General features: G+C 39.7%; 1 protein-coding gene and 1 long non-coding RNA gene across 7 annotated transcripts in view; one reads left to right on the forward strand and one right to left on the reverse strand.

The window, feature by feature from the left end:
• The window catches only part of LOC129452845 (complement factor H), a 115,922-nt gene that overhangs the window by 16,483 nt on the left and 72,775 nt on the right, over positions 1–26,664 (reverse strand). The window contains exons 1-6 of one of the 6 annotated variants that reach the window (XM_073861729.1): positions 16,464–16,677; positions 15,732–15,911; positions 8,753–8,935; positions 8,477–8,653; positions 2,722–2,901; positions 2,446–2,622 (exon numbers count right to left, since the gene is read on the reverse strand). The exons of 4 other annotated variants lie outside the window; for them this stretch is intronic. In XM_073861729.1, the coding sequence (XP_073717830.1) occupies positions 2,446–2,622; positions 2,722–2,901; positions 8,477–8,653; positions 8,753–8,935; positions 15,732–15,911; positions 16,464–16,662 (1,096 nt within the window). In that variant the 5' untranslated portion in view covers positions 16,663–16,677. Of the gene's footprint in view, positions 1–2,445; positions 2,623–2,721; positions 2,902–8,476; positions 8,654–8,752; positions 8,936–15,731; positions 15,912–16,463; positions 16,678–25,418; positions 25,597–26,664 lie in introns of those variants that run through there. One more of the 6 variants, XR_012365837.1, reaches the window with a different exon arrangement.
• LOC141359377 (uncharacterized) lies at positions 18,796–20,798 on the forward strand. Its single transcript, XR_012365838.1, has 4 exons — positions 18,796–19,789; positions 20,269–20,389; positions 20,480–20,611; positions 20,695–20,798. It is a non-coding gene; the product is annotated as an uncharacterized lncRNA (long non-coding RNA).

Genomic DNA, 26,664 nt, shown 5'->3' on the forward strand with positions numbered 1-26,664 from the left:
TCCAGACATGTTAAGTGCACTCAGTAGTTCTTTGGACTAACCAATATATGTACCAAGTATCAGGACTTTAGGTAAAACTCAACATTTTAGATGAAAGGTGGCGCTAGAGAACTGCTACAGAGCCACGCCCATATCTGAGCTTTAGCCCTCACTCAACAGTCGACAACTATGAAAATGTTAATGTCATTCTTAGCATGCCAAGAGCCTTAAATATGGCTGATTATGAAGTTAAAGTTTAAAGCATTGTCATTGCAACAGCGTTGGAGATATCAAAAATCAGATGCAAATGCACCAACACTCACACATATCATCAACACCTTCCTGCTCACCGGCACATTTCCATTTACTTTTAAACAGGCCCTGGTCACTCCGCTGCTGAAAAAAATCCACACTTAACCCCTCTCTCACTGACAGTTACAGACCTGTCTCACTCTTTCTGTTCATTGCGAAAACACTTAAGAAAGCTGTTTTCATCCAGGTATCTTCCTTTATATTATTGAACAACCTACTGATAACAAGCAGTCAAATGTAACCACTCCAATGAAACGGCACTGATGTCGGTCACAAAAGCATTACAGTTAGTTAAGGTAAAATCCATATCCTCGGTTCTGATTCTGCTAAACATGTCGGCAGCCTTTGACACAGTCAACCATCAGATCCTATTAGCCACATTATCTTCGTTAGGTATCACAGGTACTCCAATGGTTCAAATCTTAGCTCTCAGATAGATTCTTCAAGGTGTCGTGGAGGGGCAAGCTTTCCAAGGCTCATGAGATGGTCACTGGAGTCCCTCAGGAATCACTAATTCTCACCCACAGAACTTTCCTTGGCACTGCACCAGCATACTTTCACACTTTCCTACATTCCTACACCCCATCCAGAACATCACTTTTAGCAAATGAGCAGCGCCTTGTCATTGTCAGGAAATACTTCGGAGTCAAATGCAAGTTCAACAGAGTTTATTTAGAAAAAATAGAGAATTAGAGAGTTGGAGTGCAAAGTCACTGGTAATATCCACACACGGCATACACCCTCGACTCACTCTGGATGGAATCACTACTGTTGGCATGAAGCACGTCCAACAGAAGGAGAGAGTGAGTCGGCGCTACAAGATAGTCCAAAACTGATCTGAAGAGAGAGAGAGCCACCCACGCTCTCCGTTGAGAACACCAGCACCGTCACCACACGCTACAGAGGAATGATACACGCCGCCCTGAAGGCGGATGACGGCCGGAGATGGAAGGTGGAAAATCCAACGTTCTCAGACGGAGTAATCCACTGTGGAATCCTGATGTAGATGAAGCAACCCGGAAGTAACTGGTGTACCGCCTAGTAACGAAGCGAACCAGCTGTTCCGAGAGACAAACAGTCAAATGAGTCAATGTAATCCACAATGGTGAAAAAGTATAATCCACTCACGGGTGATGGTGCAAGCCGATGGAAAGCAGAGACAGCTGGTGTACCGCCTAAAAACGAAGTGAACCAGCTGTTCCGAGAGATAAACAAAGTCAATCAGTTCCAGTAATCCACAAGCGAGCGGTCCGGGCGAAAACGAGCCTCCGGATGCCGTAATCCAAACCTGGGGTAAACAGCGAAGAAAACAAGGAAGCGTCCGACAAGACAAGGCAGAGCAGCAGGACTGTGACCAAACAAATGAGCGTGCAACGAGAGACAGGACTACGTGCAATATAAAGGAAAAGGTAAACGAGACACCGCCGGTGAACAATTATCGAAACGAGAGGGCGGAGTTAGTGAACACACGAGGAACCGGCACCACAGGTAAACAAACACACACACACACACACACATACCCCACACACAGCCATCGATCACCCAGCAGTCATGACAGTCATACCTTCAGAAAAGGGCACTAAACACGTTACCACTCATTTTCCTCCAAATCTCCCAGCTGGTGGAATGATCTCCCTAAAAGACTCCGGTCAGCCACATCTCTTGCAACATTCAAAAAACCACTAAAAACGAATCTTTCCAAGAATACTTGACAAATTTTGACTGCATTTTCACCTCTTCTACCTTAAATAAAAAAAATACTAACACTCAACAGGTTCTGTTTCGGAATAGTGACAACTGAGCACTTCCTGCATTATTACCTTCCTATGAAAAATTGCTTTATTGTTTTCTAATCTTTGTAAGTCACTTAAGAGGACAGATGCCAAACTTTCTTGCCGTCCCCTGGTTTAAACAATGCCTCTATTTTAACTCCCTGTTTTTAGGACATTACAATAAATGGTCACACTGTTGACATTGTACAGGAGCTTAGGGCACTTTCACAACCACAAATGCAAAATAGTAATAGACATTGTCAAAAATGTAAATTTCAGAAAAAACGCAATTGCAGTTTTAGCTACCTCCATACAAGTATTTTTCTCAGTCGCAGCAATTTTTCTGTTTTCTGTATTATTCTTAATAACAGTGAAGTATTACCTTTACTTTCAGCTTCACATTTTGGCTCCAGACTCCAGCCCTGTTTAGTGCACTTAGGATTTCCTTGCCTGGGTTTATATCCTGGATCACAATCATATTGTAATGTCTCATCTTTCTTGTGCTCTTTCTTTTGCTTAACAGACCCATGTTGTATGTCAGGCGGTGTGCATGATATATCTGAATTAAATGGAAAAATCCATCATTACCTTGAATAAAGCATAAAATCATATAAAGATTGGGTGAGGATACTGACAAAAATAAAATGAAATTATTAACCTTTACAATTTGGAACAGATGCACTCCACTCGCCCGTCTCCTTGCAGTAAATGCTGCTACTTCCATCTATACTTTTATCAGATTTGCAGTCAAACTGAATAACATCACCATAACCTCCGCCTTCTGTTTTGCCCGATGCAGTCACATCCCCTTCTGTGTGAATTGGGGGGCATTTCCACACTAGGAAGTGATTGGGCACTGATTTAGTACTGACTTCTGTGTACAAATACATCAAACCTGTAGATGGCACTCTGTTGACAGAGCACTGGAAGATTATAAGCTTCCAAGATGGTGCCGCACTGTGGTGACTCGGTGTTGCTCTCTGTTTGTTTGGTCTACTTGTTGTTTTGTTTATTTTTGGAATCCTGTGATGGATTCATTCGGTATGACAAAGCCGAACTTATTTACATTCGAGACAATTTGTCGCTTTCACCAACATTTGAGCCAGATCCACTCCGCATTGGTTCGGTTAAGACACCGGGGGGGCACTGGCTTGCCCTCCCGAGCCTCACTCTCTCCAACGTTCATTCGCTATCACATAAGAAGGACGAGCTTACTGCCCTCATTCTTTCTCAACGGGATTTTAGGGACTGCTCTACCATTTGCCTGACAAAACCTGGTTGCAAGAGTATAATCCTGTTTCTGTTTTACAACTGGATGGCTTCACCTTTCATGGGGCGGATCGCACCAGTGAATCCCTTAAGTAGGGCGGCGGCAGTGTTTGCGTCTACAGTACACTAACCAGAATTGGTGTGCGAACACCATTACTTTTACACACAACTGCTCGCTGGAATCCCCTCCGTCATATTGTGTGTTGTTTACATTCCACCGAGCACTGTGGCGACATCAGTGATATACTGTAACAATTGGCTGGTCACATCTTCGCCATGGAAAATTCCAACCCGGATTCTGCAATTTAGGTATTGGTGATAAAGTGCAATACAGACTCCTTAAATATCAACGTCAAAAGGCTATTAAAATAGCTAAAGCCTCATATAGAGTAAATCTTGAAAATAAGCTCCAAGTCCATGACATAAAGGGTGTCTGGCCGGGCCTGCAGACTAGAGTCGACCGATTTATCAGCCGGACGATTTTTGGCATATTTTAAAAAATCGGCTTTGGCCAATTTTGCTGCAAAATTAGGCAGATTAATAGGCAGGCAGCATTGTTGTAGAACTCGTGACGCTGCCTCTTGCTGCAAGCAGAGCGCTCCCATGTGTGTGCAGCCGTGCCTTGTTCACAAACAGCTTTAGTAAACGATGGCGGGATCGCGCGAATTAAGCAGCCAGTACAACAGCGCGACGGGCTTATGTAATCTGTGAAAAGATTAGGCTCATTTCATGTGATTAATGAGTGATGATGTCTTTGTTTGCGTGACAGAGAGAAGAGCCGCGCGCGCACGCTTTCTGTCTTTAAACTGTCTCCCTGCTTTTATTACACAAAACAAAACTGACTCGATGGCGAAAGGTCGGAAGACCAAATCATATACACCGAGTAAATGTTTTTCGTGTTGTTACAGTAAGACTTTGTTTACAGTTTTGCGCTGCTCAGCCTGGATTACAACACAGCGCGTCCGATTCGCGAACTGACTCCTTTGAACGGATTCGTTTGAATGAACGGTTGAAACAACAGATCTGTCCCAACACTAAACTCACAAGACTGCACTGTCAGCACAATCAGACACTTTTAGCGCCTCAGAAATGAGAATGTAAATGTGTTTAGAAAGATTTGCCCTAAATAACAGTCTCAACTAAAAAACATAGACATTTACTATGTTAACTTTATGGTGAATAAATAATTTATCAGGTCGACCAAATAAGGATTTTATCCTACAAAGCAATAAAAGCCATGGTAAAAAACTGATCAAAGATGATGACAGCAGAGTGTCAGGTAATATCTGTGTCTGATAAATGCATGGTGCAGAGGAGGTTGTAAAACTCTTCAGAAAGACCAGTCATATATTTTTTAAATACTTTGACTTAAAGAGTAAAATTTTTACATTTAAAATATCTGCTAATGATGAGAACGTTTTGATTATTATGTACATATAGAAAATCTGCCAAACATATCGGCCATCGGCTGCCCTGATTTCTAAATATCGGTATCGGCATCGGCCAGAGAAAAAGCCATATTGCTCGACCTCTACTGCAGACAATCACTAATTATAAGATTAAGCACCATGTCTTAGACTGTGATCCCTCCCTTCCTGAGAGGTTTAATGATTTTTACTGCAGATTGAAGTCCAGTGACGCTTAGATAAACACTCTCAGCTCCCCCCATCTGGGTCTGGTAGATCCCCCCCAATCTTAGAGCATGATGTCAGGAGGTTGCTCCACCATTAAAACATCAGAAAAGCAGAGGGGCCTGATGGTATCACATAAGCTATGCTGAGGAGCTGTGCAGACCAGCTCACTCCCATACTCACTTATATCTTCAACTGGTCTCTCATTTCCTCAATAGTACCCACTTGTTTTAAATCAGCTATATGATAATTCCAGTTCCTAAGAAGAATAACATCACCTGCCTTAATTATTACAGGCCTATTGCACTCACATCAGTTGTTATGAAGGTGTTTGAGCGCTTAGTCTGTAGGAACTTAGTGCATATTACACTGGATCTTCATCAGTTTGCCTACAGGCCAAATAGGGGAGTGAGTGTCATTGGGTGCACATTTTATTCTCCAACATCTTGAGTCTAAGAATACATATGCTCGTGTCCTGTTCCTTGATTTTTGTTTAGCTTTTGACACTATTATTTCAGGCTGTATAACTCTCTTCAAGCCATAGGTGTTAAAACTGTATTGTGTCAATTAATCTCAATTTTTTTGTCCTGTAGGAAACAATATGTTAAAATGAATAATCATCAACCAGGGTTCTTAATACTGGCACCCCAAAAAGACGTGTCCTGTCTACTTTTTAATTCTCTCTTTATACCAATAACTGTACGTCCAATTTAACATCAGTTAAACTCTTAAAATTCGCAGATGATACCACTGTAGTAGGTCTTATCTCTGATGGGGATGAAACTGGTTATAGGGGAGAAGTACAGCTGGTGAAGTGGTGTGAGGCCAATAACTTAATCCCCAATACATCTAAAACAAAAGAGATGATAGTGGACTTCCGAAAGAAGGCAGTTCAGCACCTTTCCCTCTCCATCAGAGACCAGGTTGTTGAGAGGGTCTCTTCCTTCTGTTTCTTGGGCACCACCATTTATCAGTCCCTTTCATTGGATCTGAACATCAGTCTCATTGTAAGCAAAGCCCATCAGAAACTTTATTTCCTCCATCAGTTGAGGAAATTTGGGGTTAGCCAGAAATGCATGACTCATTTCTACCGAGCCACCATAGAAAGCATGCTTACCTTTTCTATCCTGTCCTGGTACAGTAATGCGACCAGTCAGGGTAAGCAACAGCTGGAGAAAGTAGTGAGCAGAGCCTCTAAGATCATTGGCTGTAGTCTGCCTACCATAGCCTCACACTACTACACCAGAATTATTAGGAAGGCAAGGAACTTCACCACTGACCCCTATCACCCAGCAAATTACCTGTTCACCCTACAGAGGTACAGAAGCATCATTTGCAGAACATCACGCTTCAGAGATAGTACCTATTCCCAGGCCATACGTTATTTAACCATGGTCTGAAGCTAGAACATTGAATGCTTACTATAAATTTAGCATGGCCTGGTCGTACTGTTTGTCTCCCCACCACTCACCCTCACTTTCCCCAATTTTAAATCCATATGCGTTATGGGTATTATTTGCCTTGTGCGTCTTACATCAAGCACTTTATGAACTAGCTCAGTGTTTCCCAATCCTGGTCCTCGAGGCCCCCCTGACAGAAAGTTTTAGACGTCTCCTTATTTATGGGCGTTTTCACATCTGTAATTCGGTTCATTTGGTCCAGACCAAAAGCAAAAAATGATACATTGTAACTTTTTTAGCAGATTTGGTTCCATTTCACACCACACAGATTGCTCTGATCCGCACCAATTGAAACGAACCAAAATTCTGTAATGTAATAAGATCAACATCACTCATTGGCCACATGTATTTGAACGTATTTCCTAAACGGCTTCACGATTGGTCAGAATCAACGTGCGGCAAATTCCAAAGGAACCCCCGGAAGTAAACAAAAGAAGGATAATACAGCAGACACCATGGACAGACGGCTGCGCGCTGTAATTATGTCTCTGTGGTTGTTATACATAGTTTGTATACAGCACTCTAGACAAACTGTTCATTTTCAGAATGAATCGCGGATGCGGCTTGAAAACAACGGTTTAATGCACTACAAACGGCGAAGACAAAAACTTTTCGAGGCTCCGCCCGCACCTCCTCGCAACTCCAGGTATGTCCGCGATTTGTCATTGTGCTAATATTGCTAATAGAAACGGTCAACAAACACTTCCTCATCCGATAATGCACTGCGCAGTTGACTACGGCAGCTGGTTTAGTCCAAAATGCGCAGTACTTTTGCAGTTAGGTCGGTTCGATCTCAGATCGTGTTCTCACCACAGACGAACCGCTCTAGAGTTCGTTTGAAAGCGTACCAAGACCACCTCTGCAAGCTGGTCTCGGTCCGCTTGTTTGGTCCGCTTTTGGTGCGCACCAGAGTTCGATTGCTGCATTCTCACCTGCCCAAACGAACTGCACCAACTGAGCAATCGAACTATGGTACGATTCAATCGAACTAAACAAGGCAGGTGTGAAAACCCCCTAAAACACCTGATTCAACTAATCAGCCTACTTCAAAAATGGTAAACATGTCTCCCTAACAAGCTGATGAGTTAAATCAGGTGTGTTAAATAAGGAGACATCTAAAACTTTCTGGGAGGGGGGCCTCGAGGACCAGCCCTGCGTTCCAGTTCATTTTTTCGCTAACTTGCCTCAGTCTCGTTCACTCTTATGTACGTCATTGCTTACGTTGTACAAGTGCCCACTACTGCTAGAACACTTCAAGTGGGTTCAAATGGATTGCCCTAAGCCCTTGATCGCATGGAAAGTGGAGACCGCCCCCTCCATGTGCAAAGCGCGAGTTGCTGAAGTGACGTCACAATCGTGTTGCATTGTGGGATATGAAGCTGCATAAAGTGTACATATGAAGCAGACTCGGTCAAAATCGAGGGAGCGAGGGTCTGTCCATACAAACTTCCCTCGTCCACTTGACGAAGTGGAACGCACTTCAAAATGGCGACAGGGATTCCCCAGAGGGGAAGTGCTTATGGAAGTTCGCGAGTCTGTGTCTAAAACTGGAGTGGAACGCACCCCAGGATTGGGAAACACTGGACTAGCTTATACACTGAGACACTTAATGTGCAATATGTGTTGTTCATGTCTGTGTATTTGATGTTATTGGGGGGTATATATGCTGTATGTGTGGATTGGAATGTGTTGTAGTGTCAGTGTGTTGTTGTTAATTAAGTTGTATATGTGAGCATACCAAGACAAACTCCTCCCAACTGTATTGTTAAAATGGCTAAATAAAATCTTTGACATTATAATGCTTCATTAAAGATGCTGTATGTAGATTTTATTTTTATAGAACCAACAGCATAGTCCACCACTCACCCCTTCATTTCAAATGTGTAAACAGTGCCTCTGTTTCAACTCTCTGTTTTCAGGACATTACAGTCAGACTACAATTTGACACCGATTCTGAAAAACGTCATTTCAGTTATTGAACTTTAAAGTCTTTTTCTCAGTCACAGTAGTTACTCTGTTTTCTGTATTATTCTTAATAACAGTGAAGTATTACCTTGACTTTCAGCTTCACATTTTGGCTCCAGACTCCAGCCCTGTTTAGTGCACTTAGGAGTTCCTTCCCTGAGTTTATATCCTGGATCACAATCATATTGTAATGTTTCATCTTTTCTGTGCTCTCTCATCTGCTTTACAGTCCCATGTCTTATGTCAGGTGGTTTACATGATATATCTGAATTAAATGAAAAAATCCATCATTACTTTGAATAAAGCATAGAATCATGTAATGATTGGGTGAGGATACTAACAAATAGAAAATTTTATTATCAACCTCTACACTTTGGAGCAGATGCACTCCACTCGCCCGTCTCCTGGCAGGTAATGCTACTACTTCCATCTATGGTTTTATCAGGAGACTTGCAGTCAAATTGAATAACGTCACCATAACCCCGGCCTTCTGTTTTGCCCGATGCAATCACATCCCATTCTGTGTGGATTGGGGGGCATTTCACCGCTAGGAAGTAATTGGGCACTGATTTAGTATTGATTTCGTTGTACAAATACATAAAATCTGTAGATGGTACTCTATATATATTCATCTGTATGTTGGTTCCCATACTATTTTAGAGAACTGTAGCAAGTAACAAGTAGAGATGTTAGTTTGATTTAGAATGTGCTTGTACACGTGTCTGTACTCCAGCAGGCGGTTCATGCCAGCTATAGATGGCTGGGCTGGCAAATATCCTAGGTGGACAAAAATATAGGCGGTTTCATCGGACACACCTGCGTTTTTACGGTTGCGTCTGGTTGGAACTTTACTTTCGGTCTCTTGTTTGTTTCATGGTCTGACTAGTGGCTGAAATTAAAGGAACAGTACGTAGGATTGTGGCCAAAACTGGTATTGCAATCACAAAACGTGTGGCTAAAACTGGTACTGCAATCACACAACTGGTGGCCAATACCCAATATGACAACATAAACATCAGTTGAGGGCTGCAACTGCACTTTTTAAATGACAATATCCTGGCCAGACCACTGTTGTCAGTGATATAAGTATTTGAAATGAAAATTATTTCTTAATGTCTAGTGACCAGGGCCATTTTATAATTAATTGATATACATTTCTTACATACTGTTCCTTTAACTCTGGAACAAATATCTCGTAGAAAATAACAAATGTTTTGTTTTCTATAGATGAGGGGAGACTGCGTTCATGGATCACCTCACCGCTATGTGAAGGGAGGTTTGGCAGCTGGTTTGTAGTTAACATTGTATACATTTGACACGGTATAACGTCTTTTATTATTCATTGTAGCTATGAAATATGAACTAAGGTAATATACTTATCGTTTATTTTGCTTGTTATCAAAAATAATGTACTCTAAATGCACATCTTGACATTAATTTATAGAGGAGTTTACCGGAAGTTACTTGTGTTTCAAGAAAGCCGTTTGTTTATGTTGTTACTGCTGAAACCATCTATATACACTCTAAAACAGTGGTTCTCAAACTGGGGGCCGGGGCCCCCAGGGGGGCCGCGAGATGGTGCTAGGGGGGCCCCAGTTTTATGACATTTTATAAAATACATTCATTTATCATGAATTCTGTATAATTAACCTAAAAAAATAAGGCTACTAACCAACAGCACTACTTTGTATAACTTAATATGTTTTGTTTAATTAAAATGTTATATTTTAGATACGTTTTTTGTCATACATTTCTTTGGGGGGCCGCGAAGGAATGCACTGTACACAAGGGGGGCCGCACGCAGAAAAAGTTTGAGAACCACTGCTATAAAAATGGTTGGGTTAAAACTTGTATTGTTTTGTAACCCAACGTTGGGTTTTTCCATTTTTTAACACAACAATTTTGGGTTGTACAATCATCAATCCAACTCTATGGGTTGATTTTTTTAACCCATCTGTTTGGTAGAACTAACTTTTTGTTGGGTTAAAACAACCCAATGTTTGGTTAATGTGCTTAAAGTTGTACGAAGTATCTTCTCTTATTTTTGAATTTTTGGTGGTTTGAATTGCTTTCATAGCTTTTATGTGGTGTCTATAAACAACAAAGCATAGATTTAATTGAGAAAGCATATTTATTGCCCATGAACAAAAAAAGAGTACATAGCCTTACATAAACAATCCAATTTCTGATGAAAAAATATATTAGTATATTTCATATCTCATAATCTAAAATGGCAAATGCCCAGTTAACATTACAATTAAATCAAGCAAAAACAAGTTGTATAAGTAAGGGATAGGCAGCAGGTCATCACAGAAAAAAACCCAGACAGTGTCTTCAAAACAAGACTTGTTGTGCACAATTCACATCTCCGTCGAGCTGCATCTCTGACAAATTCGTGATCATTCATGTTTCCTCGCCGGTGACAAAAACTCTGGCCTCACATGGTTTCTTGCTATGGCATCCCATCCTGTTTCTTTACCTGCACTAAGCAAACCCAGGCACAGAAGATTGCACCATCCTTGTTCTTTATGGGAAACCTTAAGACTTGATATCCTGACACACCAAAAAGTGAATTTATTATTCCATTCAAAAAGTGAAACTTCTATAATATATTCATTTATTACACACAGAATGATATATTTCAAATGTTTATTTCTTTTCATTTTGATGATTATAACGAACAACTAAGGAAAATCCCAAATTCAGTATCTCAGAAAATTAGAATATTGTGAAGGCTCAATATTGAAGACACATGGTGCCACACTCTAATCGGCTAATTAACTCAAAACACCTGCAAAGGCATTTAAATCATCTCTCAGTCTAGTTCTGTAGGCTACACAATCATGGGGAAGACTGTTGACTTGACAGTTGTCCAAAAGACGACCATTAACACCTTGCACAAGGAGGGCAAGACACAGAAGCTCATTGTAAAAGAGGTTGGCTGTTCACAGAGCTCTGTGTCCAAGCACATTAATAGAGAGGCGAAGGGAAGGAAAAGATGTGGTAGAAAAAAGTGTACAAGCAATAGGGATAACCGCAGCCTGGAGAGGATTATGAAACAAAACCCATTCAAAAATGTGGGGGAGATTCACAAAGAGTGGACTCAAGAATCACTACGTACAGACGTATGCAAGACCTGGCTTTCAGCTGTCGCATTCCGTGTGTCAAGCCACTCTTGAACAACAGAAGCGTCTCAAAGACAAAAAGACTGGACTGCTGCTGGGCAGTCCAAAGTTATGTTCTCTGATGAAAGTAAATTTTGCATTTCCTTTGGAAATCAGGGTTCCAGAGTCTGCAGGAAGAGAGGCGGGGCACACAATCCACGTTGCTTGAGGTCCAGTGTAAAGTTTCCACAGTCAGTGATGGTTTGGGGTGCCATGGCATCTTCTGGTGTTGGTCCACTGTGTTTTCTGAGGTCTAAGGTCAACGCAGCCGTATACCAGGAGGTTTTAGAGCACTTCATGCTTCCTGCTGCTGACCAACTTTATGGAGATACAGATTTCATTTTCCAACAGAACTTGGCACCTGCACACAGTGCCAAAGCTACCAGTACCTGGTTTAAGGACTATAGTTTCCCTGTTCTTAATTGGCCAGCAAACTCACCTGAACTTAACTCCATAGAAAATCTATGGGGTATTGTGAAGCGGAAGATGCGATATGCCAGACCCAACAATGCAGAATGCTGAAGGCCACTATCAGAGCAACCTGGGCTCTCATAACACCTGAGCAGTGCCATAGACTGATCGACTCCATGCCACACCACATTGCTGTGGTAATTCAGGCAAAAGGAGCCCCAACAAAGTATTTAGTGCTGTATATGCTTATACATTTCAAGTTCATACTTTTCAGTTGGCCACGATTTCTAAAAATCCTTTCTTTGTATTGATCTTAAGTAATATTCTAATTTTCTAAGATACTGAATTTGGGATTTTCCTTAGTTGTCAGTTATAATCATCAAAATTAAAATAAATAAACATTTGAAATATATCAGTCTGTGTGTAATGAAGAATATAACATACACGTTTCACTTTTTGAATGTAATTACTGAAATAAATAAACTTTTAGACAACTCCCTCTGAATATGTAATATGACACGATGTTAAAAAAGGTATTTTGAAATTGTCTTGTAAAACATTTTACCATTGCATTTAATTTTGTATGGTATTTTCATACAAGGTTTTATGTTTATCTCACTTTTTTTTACTTCACATATGCACTTTAAAGATTTTGGCCATAAAGGGAAGATTGGAAATGGGCCAAAAATCATTGATGTCCAAATCAGCGTTAGATTTTTTAGGGCATGGGGTTACACCAGCCAGTTTGAAAGCTGCTGGCTCCACTCCTGTGCATATGTAATCTTTCATTATATTTAGGACAACAGAGCCTATTGAGGCAAAACATGATTTAAACAGATGGGTAGGGATAGGGAAGTGGCTGCTTTCTAATTGACAGTTTTAAATGCAGGAATATGGCAGTGTCACGACCTGGTCTCTCCATTTCTTGTCTTATCCGAGTTTGAGAGATTAGGTTGTGACAGTACATGTCTGCCCTGAGAGAGTGGTGTGACATGCCCTTCCGCAGTCACGTTTCTCTCAGGGTTCGTGAATTGTTTCCCGCTCCCTTATGTTTGATTAGCTCCAGGTGTTTGTTGTTTAGCATTCCCTATTTAAGATCCTTCTGTCCTGTCCTCCGTGCGTTGGTATTATTCTCTGTTTCCTTTCCAGATCCCTGTGTTTACTCTCTGTTCCAAGTCTCTTGTATAAGTTTATGTAGTTAGTGTTTCCAAGTGTTAATGTTAGTTAGTTAGTTAGTTCTCGTGTCTGTTTATTGTTATGTATTACCCCCTCGTGGGTGTTTTGGTTCTGTCTGTTTGCATGTATTATAGTATTCTTTATTTTAGTCTGCGTTTGGGTTTTCCTTCGTCTTCCTAGTGTACCAGTCGTGACAGAATACCAACGACAAATTAAAACCCAGCGGACTATGGACCTCAACCCCAATATTGATTATAAGGCATTTAGAGGTACTAGACTGGTTCGACGCGGGGGAAGCAACGCGTGGACAGATGCCACGGCCAGAGGGGCATTCCAGGGAGGAAGGACCTCTTTTCCAGCCCCTCTGGCAACCATCCCGGAGCGTCGGCGAGTGGGAGTGTTCTCTTCAGACAGGCCATTCTCGTCTCTGCCACCCGTGTCCTGTCCACCCAACAGTCTCAGGGGGAAACGAGAGAGACATGCCTCCTGGGATTCGGCGTCGGGTGGTTCAGCTTCGGAATTGGGTGGACTGGTCAGGCCGTCTCCCACTCCTCCGGCGCTTTCCGCTCCTCGTCCCAGACGTAAGACGAGGAGGAAGAACACCTCTCCTGTGCAGCCTGTACCATCGACTTCCCCCAAGTCTCCAGAGTCGCCTGCGCGTCCTGTGTCGCCGTCGCGTCCTGTGTCGCCGTCGCGTCCTGTGTCGCCGTCGCGTCCTGTGTCGCCGTCGCGTCCTGTGTCGCCGTCGCGTCCTGTGTCGCCGTCGCGTCCTGTGTCGCCGTCGCGTCCTGTGTCGCCGTCGCGTCCTGTGTCGCCGTCGCGTCCTGTGTCGCCGTCGCGTCCTGTGTCGCCGTCGCGTCCTGTGTCGCCGTCGCGTCCTGTGTCGCCGTCGCGTCCTGTGTCGCCGTCGCGTCCTGTGTCGCCGGCGCGTCCTGTGTCGCCGGCGCGTCCTGTGTCGCCGTCGCGTCCTGTGTCGCCGGCGCGTCCTGTGTCGCCGGCGCGTCCCATGGACGTAGAGGAATCCGCCCTTTCCGGCGGATCGGAACTGTCTTGTCAGTTTCAGTCTTCGTTTCCTGTGCTCCCTGTTCCTACTGTTGTTCCTGAGCCCCCTGTACTTCCTGTGCGCCCTGTGTTTCCACGTCAGCCCCCTCCCGTTGTTGTGAACTCTGGTTCTTCCCCCCGGACTTCCCCATCTGTACCCACCACCACCAAAAGAACTCATAAAACTGTAAGGACACAAACTGACTCTCATTACTCAAAACACCTCTTCCATGTATGATGTCGCAGTCCCTTGTGTGTTCCCTAGCTCTTGGTTTTTGCTTTGTTTACACATTTTTACGGAATAAACTGCACTTGGATCCGCATCTTGCCTCATCGTCTTGTCTCACCTGGTCTTACCCCTGACAGGCAGGGTCTTAACTCGAAAGACATAGGAAATGTAATTGCAAATAGACTTTGCTTTTCAATTTGAATTTTGGCATACATTGTACGTTTGTGTAAATGAAAATGCAAACAGTTTGCATTTGCATTCGAATTATGTCACAGTGCGTATAGGAAAAGCAATGTGTGTGTGTGTAAGTTTATATATATATATATATATATATGTATACACGGACTATTTACATTGTTGCACAAGGTTGAGCGTTTTGTTTTTCCTGTATTTTTTTCACACTGCCAAACGATGATCTCCCTCAAATGATTAGAAATCTATAATGTTTTTCCAGAGAGTTATTGATGAACGAGTGTTTTGGTGGCATTTAAGATACCAAATCCAACGCTATGTCATATTAATCAGTGTCTTGTTGACTAAAACATAGCATTATTTTGAAATATGTCTGCAGCTCTTGGTGGGTTGAAAATATTTTAGACCGAACGGGGTTAATTGTAACGCTGTGTTACAACTAACCCCTCAGCACTTACGATATGAAAACCACCAACGTTAGCGTAATTCTTGCCGTTGTTATAAATAGGCTACACATGAATGATTGCTGGCTGCCAACAAAATAAATGTGCCTGTCTTATCAAAAATTGTGTGTTAAATGTTTTTATTCATATTTTTAATATTGATTGAATAAGGTCATGTCAAAGATTGAAATCATAATGAAATGAATGGCTAAAATCAGACTTTGATGCTCATTATCTCAGAATTTGATTTTGAAACTGTGTATGATTATTACAGACTGGGTCACATAAAAAATGTTTTGTCATAATTGTGCTGCTTTTTTCCACATATTTAGACATTTGTATCCATTTATAATTGAACTAGTGTTAGAAAAGGGCTGTATGAATGAATACAGTGTGGATACCTTTCGATTCAAGTATAAAGACAAAATAGTAAATTTTTAGCAAGTGTTACAACTAACCCCCTGCCTGTTATTTTAACCCCACCTATGGGGTAAGATGTAACGTTTGCACTTCTGTCATGTTTGGTGTAATGGTCCAAGAATGGTAAGTCCTAGAAACAAACTTTAAATGATTACTTTTTAATGAACTTTAAATAATTAAACTAAAGCCTAGTCCTGGCTTAAGCTAATCAACCAGTCCTTAAACTTAGAAAATAAACGTTAGAATGGTTCATTTATTGTGACTTACGTGTACATGTCGCATCACGAGTCTTAGTCCATCTGTTTTCATTACATTCAAAGATGTGTTCCCACAGAGAGACATAGCCAGTTTTGCAGGTGTACTTTACTCTATCCCCGTGGCTGTAGCTGGTTTTAATGAAGGCAGGAAGAACTTGAGCAAAGTCTACTTTTGGGAGCTCAGAACAGACTGTCAGACAAATGTAGAGAGACACATCAGATAGTAGCAGCTGTCAATCAAAGCCATACATTTGTTGCCTTTGTCAGTGTCAAAACAATTCATCTTTAGCAAGCTTATCCGTGCCTGAGATCTGTCTTTTTTTTGTTCTTTTTTGTAATTGTGTCGTACTACGGAAGAGGATTAGGGCCACTGGTGAAAAAAATATTTGAATTCTGACTTTAATCTCAGAATTCTGACTTTAATCTCAGAATTCAGAATTCTGACTTTAATCTCAGAATTCTGACTTTAAACTCAGAATTCTGACTTTAAACTCAGAATTCTGACTTTAAACTCAGAATTCTGACTTTAATCTCAGAATTCAGAATTCTGACTTTAATCTCAGAATTCAGAATTCTGACTTTAATCTCAGAATTCTGACTTTAATCTCAGAATTCTGATTTTAAAGTCAGAATTCTGAGAATAAAGTCAGAATTCAAATATTTTTTTCACCAGTGGCCCTAATCCTCTTCCGTATTATTCATTAAATTCAACTTTAAGGAAATGTTCAAAAAAGGGCTTTACCTTTAGGGAACGTAGCATCAACACTCAAGCATATCCATATGGATAAAATAGCTAGACTTGATCTCATCATCTCTAAACTGTTCGTTGATTCACACTGTGTCGGAGATAAAGAAATACACCAAACAAAGTCTTTAACAAAGTTAATATTTGCCAGTTCTGGGCAGGACTTCTCTATGTGCGATGTTTGTCGGAACCACATGGGGAGATTTATAAAACATGTTTATAATAAAGGAAATATTTAAGTGTTAACTTATAATACAATAGTCAACATCTGAAGTGATTTAAACCCTTACATAAATGTGTTCTTAAACCAATACCCAATACCCGTTCTTGTCTTAGGACAGCTTTGATGAACTTTTTTGATCCTCTTCAAATGTTGACTAATAATAGTGATGTCTCTTAAACCTCAAGAAAACATTAACTAAATGCAGTATTCACAAAGAGTGAACTAAATAATTTAAGTTGCCTATATTATAAAGTAGACTTAAATCTGTTTTGCAATTAAAATGTTTTCTAGAAATTTCTTAGCACTGACACTGACAAAAATGTTTTTAAAAGAGATGCTCAACCATCAAAGTAGAAAAGGTGCAACCTAAAAAAATTAAAAATTCAAACTAAATGAAAAATAGTGCACACTCATTCAAGAATTAAATTCTTATCGGTTAAAAATCAATTTTTTATTTATTTAGTTATTTTCAGGATTAAATGTTTTACTGACACTCGTAACGATTTACATTTACATTTTTATAATAGTCACATCATATCCATATCCATGATGATACTTATAATGAATAATCATACGAAGCTGAATCACATTGATATTATTGTATTGAGTGAAATCACACTGGTAAACTTGTTTATTTATTGTTGTGTCCTCTGTATTTTTCCAGTCGGGTCACTGTGACTTGACTTGTTCTTTGTCACCCTATGTGACTGTTTGTCCCCACCAGCTAACATTACGAAATCAACCACAAACATCTAAACACCTTCAGACCAGTTTTTTTCCAGTATGGACATTTTTTTATCCGGTTGATTTTAACTGTGAGTTTAAAAACAAGATTTGTGCCAACCCCTATTTTTCACAAACCTATGTTCATGGTAACCTCGTGATCTTAGCCCTGTTAAACTCTATACAAGATCGTTTCTCAACGGGGGCATTCAAAAAGCATCGGGGTGCTGAAAGCAAGATTTTTTAAAGGGGGGCGTTCAGGTGTTCTTGGGGGCATTTGCTGGTTTACACCAACAATCAAGACAAGAATATATTAAAATTGAAATACTGTCTGTAACCATGTGAGTAGCCACATCCCAGCCCACTTTTCACACACCGCCACCATTCTTGTCTATATTCTTTTATTTGTTACTTAAGCCCAGAATACACAGCAGGATTTTTGCACTTCTATAATATAGCGACATGGATCGTTTAAACTTGGGTATGACCAGCATGTAGACTGTACGATGATGACACGAAGGCTTTGATATATATGTAAACAGATAACAGTGTTGGGGTTTAATATCTGCTCGGTTCCAGACAGGCTAGCTATTGCAGCATTAGTATATTACCCAGACGAGTAATTGAATGCTTTGTTCCATACAGGCTAACTATTGCAAGATAAGTCTTAAGTTTAGACTTAAAGTGATCAACTGTGTCTGATTCTCGGACATCAGTTGGCAAATCATTCCAGAGATTAGGGGCTAAGTAGGAAAAGGATCTAATGGTGCATTTACACCAACCGCGCTAGAGGCGTGAAGCGCGAGTGATTTCAATGTTAAGTCAATGTGGAGACGCGTTGACGCGAAAGGCGCGAATTGAGCGCTGTGCGCGGTACGCGCGAATGGTGCTATTGTGCATTTTGCGTTTCACGCGAATTTGCGGCTGACGCCCGAGTTGAAAAATTTTAACTTTGGCGGAATTTCGCGCCGCGTTAACCAATTAGGAGCCTGCCTGCTGCTGTGGTGGCAGCCCCGCCCAGAGTCCCTCATTCAAGCAGTCACTCGGAGCTATATGACAACAGTTCTTATTTCTATAGGATACAGGAATAAAAAGGACCTCGCTTAGAAGAGTGTCAGTAAGGACTGTGGGCCACCTGGTAAGTTTTAATACACACTTTACTTTTGAGTTAGGTTACGTTTATCGACCCGCGCCGTTTATTTTCTCCCTATAGTAAGGTTACCCAATACAAACTGGTAACTCAACATCATGCACAATCAACATCAGTCATGTTGCAAACAGACACTCGCACAGCAGTTGCCCCTCCCACAAGAAGCGGAGTTTGCCTCGGACGCGCGTCAAATGCTTGCTTTTTCCGCGCGTCTACTCCGCTCTACATGTGCGAATGCATTCAAAGTGTTCAAGCTGCAAACTAGGCGCGGTAGACTTGATTTTGACGCCCAAAACGCGTTTGGTGTAAACCCTGCATAACACCTTCAGACACTTGATCATGCTGAATTTTTAAAGCCTGCATGATTTTTGGCTGTCCCAGACGAAAATTGCCATCATAAAACAATCTTGCGATGTCTGTGATCGTGGCTCTTCATCGGTGGTCCTATGTCGTGCAGTGAGAGAGGTCTTGCGTCCAAAGATCAGAAATTCAGCATGATCAACGCACAGTGTGTTTGCTGCTACAACATGCGTACTGGTAATTGTTTACCACTAGCGCATGTTGGTGATGTTGCGCTTATCTGTGACGCAGCCGTCGAAGGTTTTGTGTCATCATCTTACAGCCTACATGCTTGTCGTACCTAAGTTTAAAGAGCACCTATTTTGAGATACACGTTTTTAAACATCCTTTTGTGTGTAGGTGTGTATTAGTACATGCTAACGATATTCAAAAAGTACATACCTCAAAGAAAATGATGACGCGAGTTATCGTCTCTACTGTCTAGGATTACAAAAAACACTCGGATTGTAGGCAACAGTTTACTTCCTGGGATTGGTGACGTAGACAAGACCAACATTATCATAGTTCAGCCCTCTCTGCTTTGCTTGGGTACGCCCTCAAAGACGGGGGTGGAGAGCGCAGAAGAGAGCTGAAATGGTGGAGGTTGGGAGTCCCTGTTACGAGTGTGTTTGTAAATTCTTATTTTTATGCGATTAAATATGTAGAGTAGACGCTGTCTCTTTAGATGCGAGGGCAAAATAGCACTTTGTGGCCTTCCACAGAGGACATCATGTTTAATACGGTTCCGGCACAATCCAGTCAGAAGTTGTTATATGTATATGGAGTTTTCACAATGACTGCTTCATGAACCGTAACGAATTTGAAGCTGGGTTAGCGCGACGTCTCCTCCTAAAAGTTGGATTACCGTGCACTTCTGGATCAAAGGCTGTAAGTATCTATGTTAATTATTTACCTTTTACAATATCGGTTACCGGAGTTTAATGTGCGTGTAGAGCTAAGATTGCAAGCTAATGTTTTATACTGTATTTCATAAACAACGTACCATATTTACCCACGTGTATGTTGAATTATGCAGACTATCGTTTTTTTATCGATGTTGATTTAGACGTGTTTACAAACTTGCTAAGTTACCAGCTAAACTGTTACCGGTAAAGTTTGTTCTCATGAACAAAGTCAAGAAACTCTAAGTACAGATTATTTGTTTTTTTACTGTTGTATTAACTTGAAGCTTTCTTAGATTTTGAAACGAAGTAAACACGTAATGTGTGTTGCTAATGTTGGGGCATGTAATATGTAATACATGAACGTTTTAATAAATAGTCTAACGATTTATATTCGTTGTACCCTATTATTATAATATGTCTTTTTGACTGATTACATGTTTGTTTTATTTGTCTAGATTCTAGATTCGCAGCAGGACACACTCTTTTACACTGTAGGCAGTAGTAGACGAGATGCATAATGCCAAACATGCAACATCAGTGGGCACACAGTACAAGCAGTCAGACTGGTATATGAGGAGCAAATGTATGTAACACATATGATGTATTTATACTACTACCAGTCTTAAATGTATAACCGATGATGACAAAGTTTTTTTTCTCTGCATAATCATAGGAACCCAGGCAGTAGCATTGTTTCACAATGTTTCCATCACCATCATCAGTGGATGCCTTTGCCGTCCGTAGCCTGAGATTTCAGATTTGCAGCAAAAAATTTGATTTTCCCATTTATTGGAATGCTGTGCAGGTATTTAAGTATTTTAGTAACTGTTTTAAATAAAGTAATATTTACTTTTACAATAAATGTATTGCTTGTTTATATTTTTACAGGTTGTACCTTGCAGCCATCCATTACAATGTCACCAAGCCGTAACAAAAGCAGGAGAGGGAAAGTACAAGGTTATGTTCCCCAAAAACACAAACGACATACTGTAAGCAGTAATGTTTTTATTTCAAATATATTCATAAATAAAAACTTAATGTATGAAGCAGGAAAATAAATGATCATAACGAAAAAAGATTTATTGACTGCAATATTTCTACAGTTATGTAAATGAGGGTGTGTTTAGGCTTGTGTTTGATGAGGTATTTGAAGATAAGCTGAAGGAAACCCCGATTTCAATGGACCTGGCATCACAGTTTGAGAGACCTTCAAAGGAGGACGTGATTGCATGCCATCTTCAGTGTAGGGGTCGTCTGAAGCAACATACTGACCAGTCTGATCAGGAAGCTCCAAGCTTATCTGGAGAACAACACATGACAGGATGATAACCTTATAGTGTTGTCTTATAACACCAGCTGACAAAGCTTTGATATGCCATTTATCTGTATAGATATCTGTAAGAAGTGCATAGAAAAAATTTGGAAAGAAGAGCACAATATGGTTACTAAAGTATGTTTACTTTATATAGTACTCTCTAAAATACATCTTTAGAATGAAAAAAAAAAGAATTACTACATAAAACATAATAAAATAAAACATAATAATATGAAACAATTGTATTTATATTAAAAATAGCACCCAAACTAGCCCCTAATCCTTTTATAGACTCACTTATAATTTATTCAAATACAACAGCTAATTGCCGGTCTCAAGCAGCATAATTATATTTTTATACCCAATATTTGGTTTTCGAAGTAGTTTTGTTCATTAAAATTAGAATATGGAGTTTGGTTGTAGGATTTATGCCCATAATCACAAAGTAGCTTTTTTCTTCTCTGTGAAATTATGATAATAATATTCCAGTCAAGTCAAACCTGTTATTGACTTTAAGTGACATGTTTTTTAATTATGTAATAATATTAATTCAATAATAAGAAGAGAAATATCATGAATATTATTATTATTATTATTAAGACAGAATGTAAATAAGCATATATTCAGGAAGGATATTTAGCTATTTTTTTTGGGGGGGGGACCTGGATTATAAAAAAGGTTGAGAACCCCTCCTATAAAGTAACATGCGTTGTACAAGTGGATTGCTAATGTTCACACCTCTTATAGTAATATGATGTTCAAAAAAATGCCCTCGTTGTTTCCTCAACATACAACAAACAACATGGGCAATGTATAGCATAAAGGACATTACATTAATTACAGGTGATTTCAATTTTTATAGATATATTTTTGCAAGTTGAATGGGATATAGGATGTGGAAATCCTTTATCCTAAAAAAATAAATGTGTTTGTACTTTTCCAGTCGGGTCACTGTCACCTAACTTGTTCTTTGTCACCCTATATTGTTTGTCCCCACCAGCTAACATTACATAATCAACCATTAACATCCTTACCCCTTCAGACATCATGTGCCAACTCCTTTTTTTAGTCCTGGTGTCCACACTACAATGGACACCAGGACTATTGCAACATAAATGTGCCAGAAACATATGTTATGTAGGAAAAAATATATATTTTAACAAGAAAATGCATACCTGAAAAATACAATAGAAATGTAGAAAAATCTTGTTTTGGATACAGTTTTTATTTTTCAGACAGAATGTGAGTCTTAGTACACAATGGGACTTTTTTCCGGACAGGGATTAGACTGTCCTAGACTAAAATAAATGTAAGAGCTGTCCACACTAAAAACAACTTGCAGCTGACATAAAATATTATCAGTTTTACCTCAAAATGCACACAAGTAATGTTTTTAGTAAAGCATGTTTGTTAAAACTAGTTATATTTCCTCTTAGCTCTTAGCTGAGGTTGTTGAGACCATCCTTAATCCTTTAGCTATTATCTGGTTCTCCTTCATGTCTGAGTTCGCTCCTGGCAAGATTAAAGCTATTCGAGTAATATGCCATATTCTCAGGGCCTTCTATCTGGGGTCTCCATGCAAGATGTATGCTGCAGGGTGGTCCAGGACTGTTATACACCTGTTTGTGCACTGATATAAACTTTGTGTAAATAAGACTGCTTGACAGTTAACTATATTGAAAATGATTGATTAATAAGGATCACATCATCTAATGAAACATATACAGAAATGCTAAGATACAGGGTAAATATAATCATCATAATGTAACCACTTTAACATAGTTTTTTGAAAGACTTGTGGATTCAGACTTGATTCTTAATGTGCAAAATTTCAAATGATTTCTAACACATTTAGATTTTTGAGATGCAAATAAAGTTATTTTGAATTCTATTCAGCTATCAGGCATTTCTTTTTTATAGACAACATTATTTATTGGTACATTATAGAAATAACTATTTGACGGTTACTATATGCTCAACTATTTAAATCCAGTTTTCTGTCAAGTGACTTCCTCTTCATGTGATTATCACAAAATCCAGATTTAGAAGGTGTACAGCATCAGACTTTTAAAAAGCCCTTGAAGATAATGTCTGAATTTCTATAACCATTATTTTTAGAGGACTTAAAATATTTCCTATAGAATTATTTTTTACATTATCATTATCAAAAATTATCATTACCGCAACATGATATTACATTAAATATATGCATTTACAAACTCATGTTTCGGTAATGAGAACTAAAAAGTTGTCTAAGTACTATGACAAACAAAATTTAAACTTTTTTCTGGAGAGAAAAAATAAGAACTGCTTACCTGGTAGCCATCTTGAGTGTCACTGTTATGGATGTCAGCACTAATGCCCCAGGTGTTCAGTCAGCGCAATCGCCTGAATTCTAAACAGAACTCCATTTCCCATAATTCCCTGCGGCCCACTGATTACGCTCCACCTGTTCCATATCAGTGGGTCTATTGAACCTTGGACTTATGCACACACTCCTTGCGAAGTCTTCTTTGCCCCCGTGCTGCAATTCTAAGAGTTTATTCCTTGTGTACCCTTGTTTGTTTTCCTGTTGTGACCAGTTTCTGTCTTTGGATATTTGATTGTTTGCTGCCTGCCCTGACCTTGTATTGTTTACGTTTATGATTGATATCTGCCTGCCTCGACCCACAGCCTGTCTAACGTTTATGAGTATTTGCTGCCTTATCATGACACACTTCTGCCTGTTGTTAATACCTTTCAATAAAGAGTTTATATAAAGAGCAAATGGATCCAAACCTGTCCGAGTCGTCACAGTCAATTATGTCCCTTCCAACAATTTTTTTAAAATGTTAGTTCCTTGAGGGTTTAAACAATGATTGAAAATTGTTGCGGAGGATGAGAAAATTGGTCTTGGACACATTTATGTTCCTTATTATTGTCTCTAGATTTACCAATGATCACCAGATACCACATGTTTCTTTACTGTAAATGTTTATAGTATAACATGCACTGAAGCTTTTTATTTTTTAGATTTTTTAATTCTAAATATTTCCATGTCAAAGAACCCAAATCCAGTCATGGACACGTTGCGGTAATGAAAATGTTCCCCTTAAATGTGAAAAAATTGGTTTGTATGATGTCATTTGGAATCATGTGCAAAGTAGTACATGAAGAGATGTTTGTAACTGTTTGCTTCTTATTTTGATACTCTACTTTTTTATCAAAATGTTTCATGACATCTCATAAGTCTAATTTCGCGAGTCACCCAAACGCATCTTGATTTTGGCTTCGTAGCTGGAGGTTGGAGGCTATTGGCTCCGCGAGGCCCGTTTGAAGCCCTGGGTCTCTCTGTCTCAATAGTCCCTGTTTCCTGTCTCATCCTTGTAGTCATTTTGTAGTTCTTTTGTTCATTGGTTACCAATTTATTATCTCTCCAGGTCTTGTTATCTTGTTACCCAGTCGATGCTGGATTTGCAGAGAGACTGTGATTAAAAGCACCACTAATATTGGATCTGACAAGAATGACACAGCAGTAACGTATACACAGTAATACATATTTAAGTTACTGCGTATTGCTTTGTTAGAAGAGATCCTTTGATATGTCTGTTGTAACATCCGTGTCTTAACACGTATGTTTGACTGTTTTAATTTACTAAAAACATTAAACGATTAATAAAGGTACAACACTTAACAATACGACTGTAATATAACGATAGAAATATACAAAGTTAGTGATAAGGAAGGACTTACCAGCCGCAATTTAGATTATGATGCCCGCTTACTATGTTTTATACTGTAATTTTAGGCAAGTTGCGTTTGAACGGTCCAACACTCAACAAAGCTTTTATCATATAACTGTGGTATGTAACGTTACATGTATCTAAGAGCAACCTCACAAGCACAATAGAAATATACAAAGTTATTGATAAGGATTTATCAGCCGCAGTTTAGATTCTGATGCGCACTTACTGTGTTGTATACGGTATTTAGTCACGTCGAGTTTAAAGTTTTGTTTATACTTTACGTATTGTCATTTATGTGTATCATCTTTGGCACACCGAATCTTTTGTGGCTCAAACATATTTGGGTTCGTCTGCTACTTTTTCCACATTAATGTTTTTAAAACATTTCCCCACATGTAATGACGGGAAATGAAGCTGTCCAATCATAGTAGTGGGTGTTTACGTCCAGGTCTTCAATGCGGCCAGGTCTTCAATATGGAGCTCATCTGGGTCACATAAGGCATAGCTAGATCCTGTGTGTGTTGGGTGGTGTAAATGAAATAGGATGAAGTAATTGAATGATAAAAGCAAACTCATTGTTTGAATTTGATGCTTTATTCTAAAGCAAGAACATATAAGCATGAATTTTAGAAAGAATATATTGAATCATTTTATTGTTTCATAAGTTTGTAAACTGAAGCCACGTTGGTCATAAATGTGTTTGTGTGTCTGTCCATCTTCATGCTCTGGATACATTAAAGATCTTCATGTCTGAACACAAGAGATAGTCATATAACATAAATATATCGTAACAGCGTAATACAGATAAATACTTACACTGAGGATAATGTTTAATTTTAGTTTGCGTGACAATAACTTATAGCAATCCGTAACTTTTGCCTCTATATCGCCATCTCTGTTTGAAACATCGAATTGCAGGTTTTCTTTACCCTAAATAGGCCCTGTCCCAAATGGCACACTTCATGTGGACTTTCGGTCTTGTGGCCTTAAATTGCACATGCTCGCTTAGTCTGTAGGGTGTCCCATCTGTCATTTTTACTCTTTGAAGTGTGCTCATCAGCTCCCCCTTGATGCTGTCTCCGACGAAGCCCGCTCTGCAGCATTCTTCGCACACTTTACCAACCCAGAAGTCCTTGCGAAAGAGCAATCAGACCAATCCGACGACGGAAGGGAGGAGTTCACACTGACGGGAAACTTCTCTTCCCATTTCTGGCAAGACACTCGAGTCTGTCCCAAAACACGACTCCGGTGCACCCACGTGGACTCGCATCAAGGGTCCGGAGTGTAACATTTGGGACAGGGTCATAATGTATATACGGTAGTAAAATGTGACATTTCTTGATAATTGTACCAACATCTCAACATTTCTATAAATCATTATTATAAGCTCATCGTTGTGAAAGGACAGTTTTGAAGACATGTTGAAGACTTGCTCAATAACTGATTTTTGTTTAATTGATTTCTAAGTTTATAAGGATTGCGCTACCCAGTCTCACAAAGTTTCGTGATATAGTCACGTATTTTTTTGATTCTTTTTTCGTGCTATTATTACGAAATTTCGTGTTTTTTCGTGATCGTATAACGAATTCCTGTTTTCGTGTGATTATCACGTATTGATTACTCAACTGCTTTTTCCTATTTTTAAACCATTGTCGCTTCGGTTTAGGGTTAGATTTGGTGCTTGCATTAGAATGTCACTTTATAAATTGGTTTATACTATTTTTTCTGATTTATTTTTTTAAATGTCGCCTGGCATTAGGGTTAGAGTTGGGTTTGGGTAGGGATGTCATTTTATGTAAATCTTACCCTAAACCGAAG

This window comes from Misgurnus anguillicaudatus, chromosome 23 (assembly GCF_027580225.2).
Source record: "Misgurnus anguillicaudatus chromosome 23, ASM2758022v2, whole genome shotgun sequence".
NCBI classification, from domain to species: domain Eukaryota; kingdom Metazoa; phylum Chordata; class Actinopteri; order Cypriniformes; family Cobitidae; genus Misgurnus; species Misgurnus anguillicaudatus.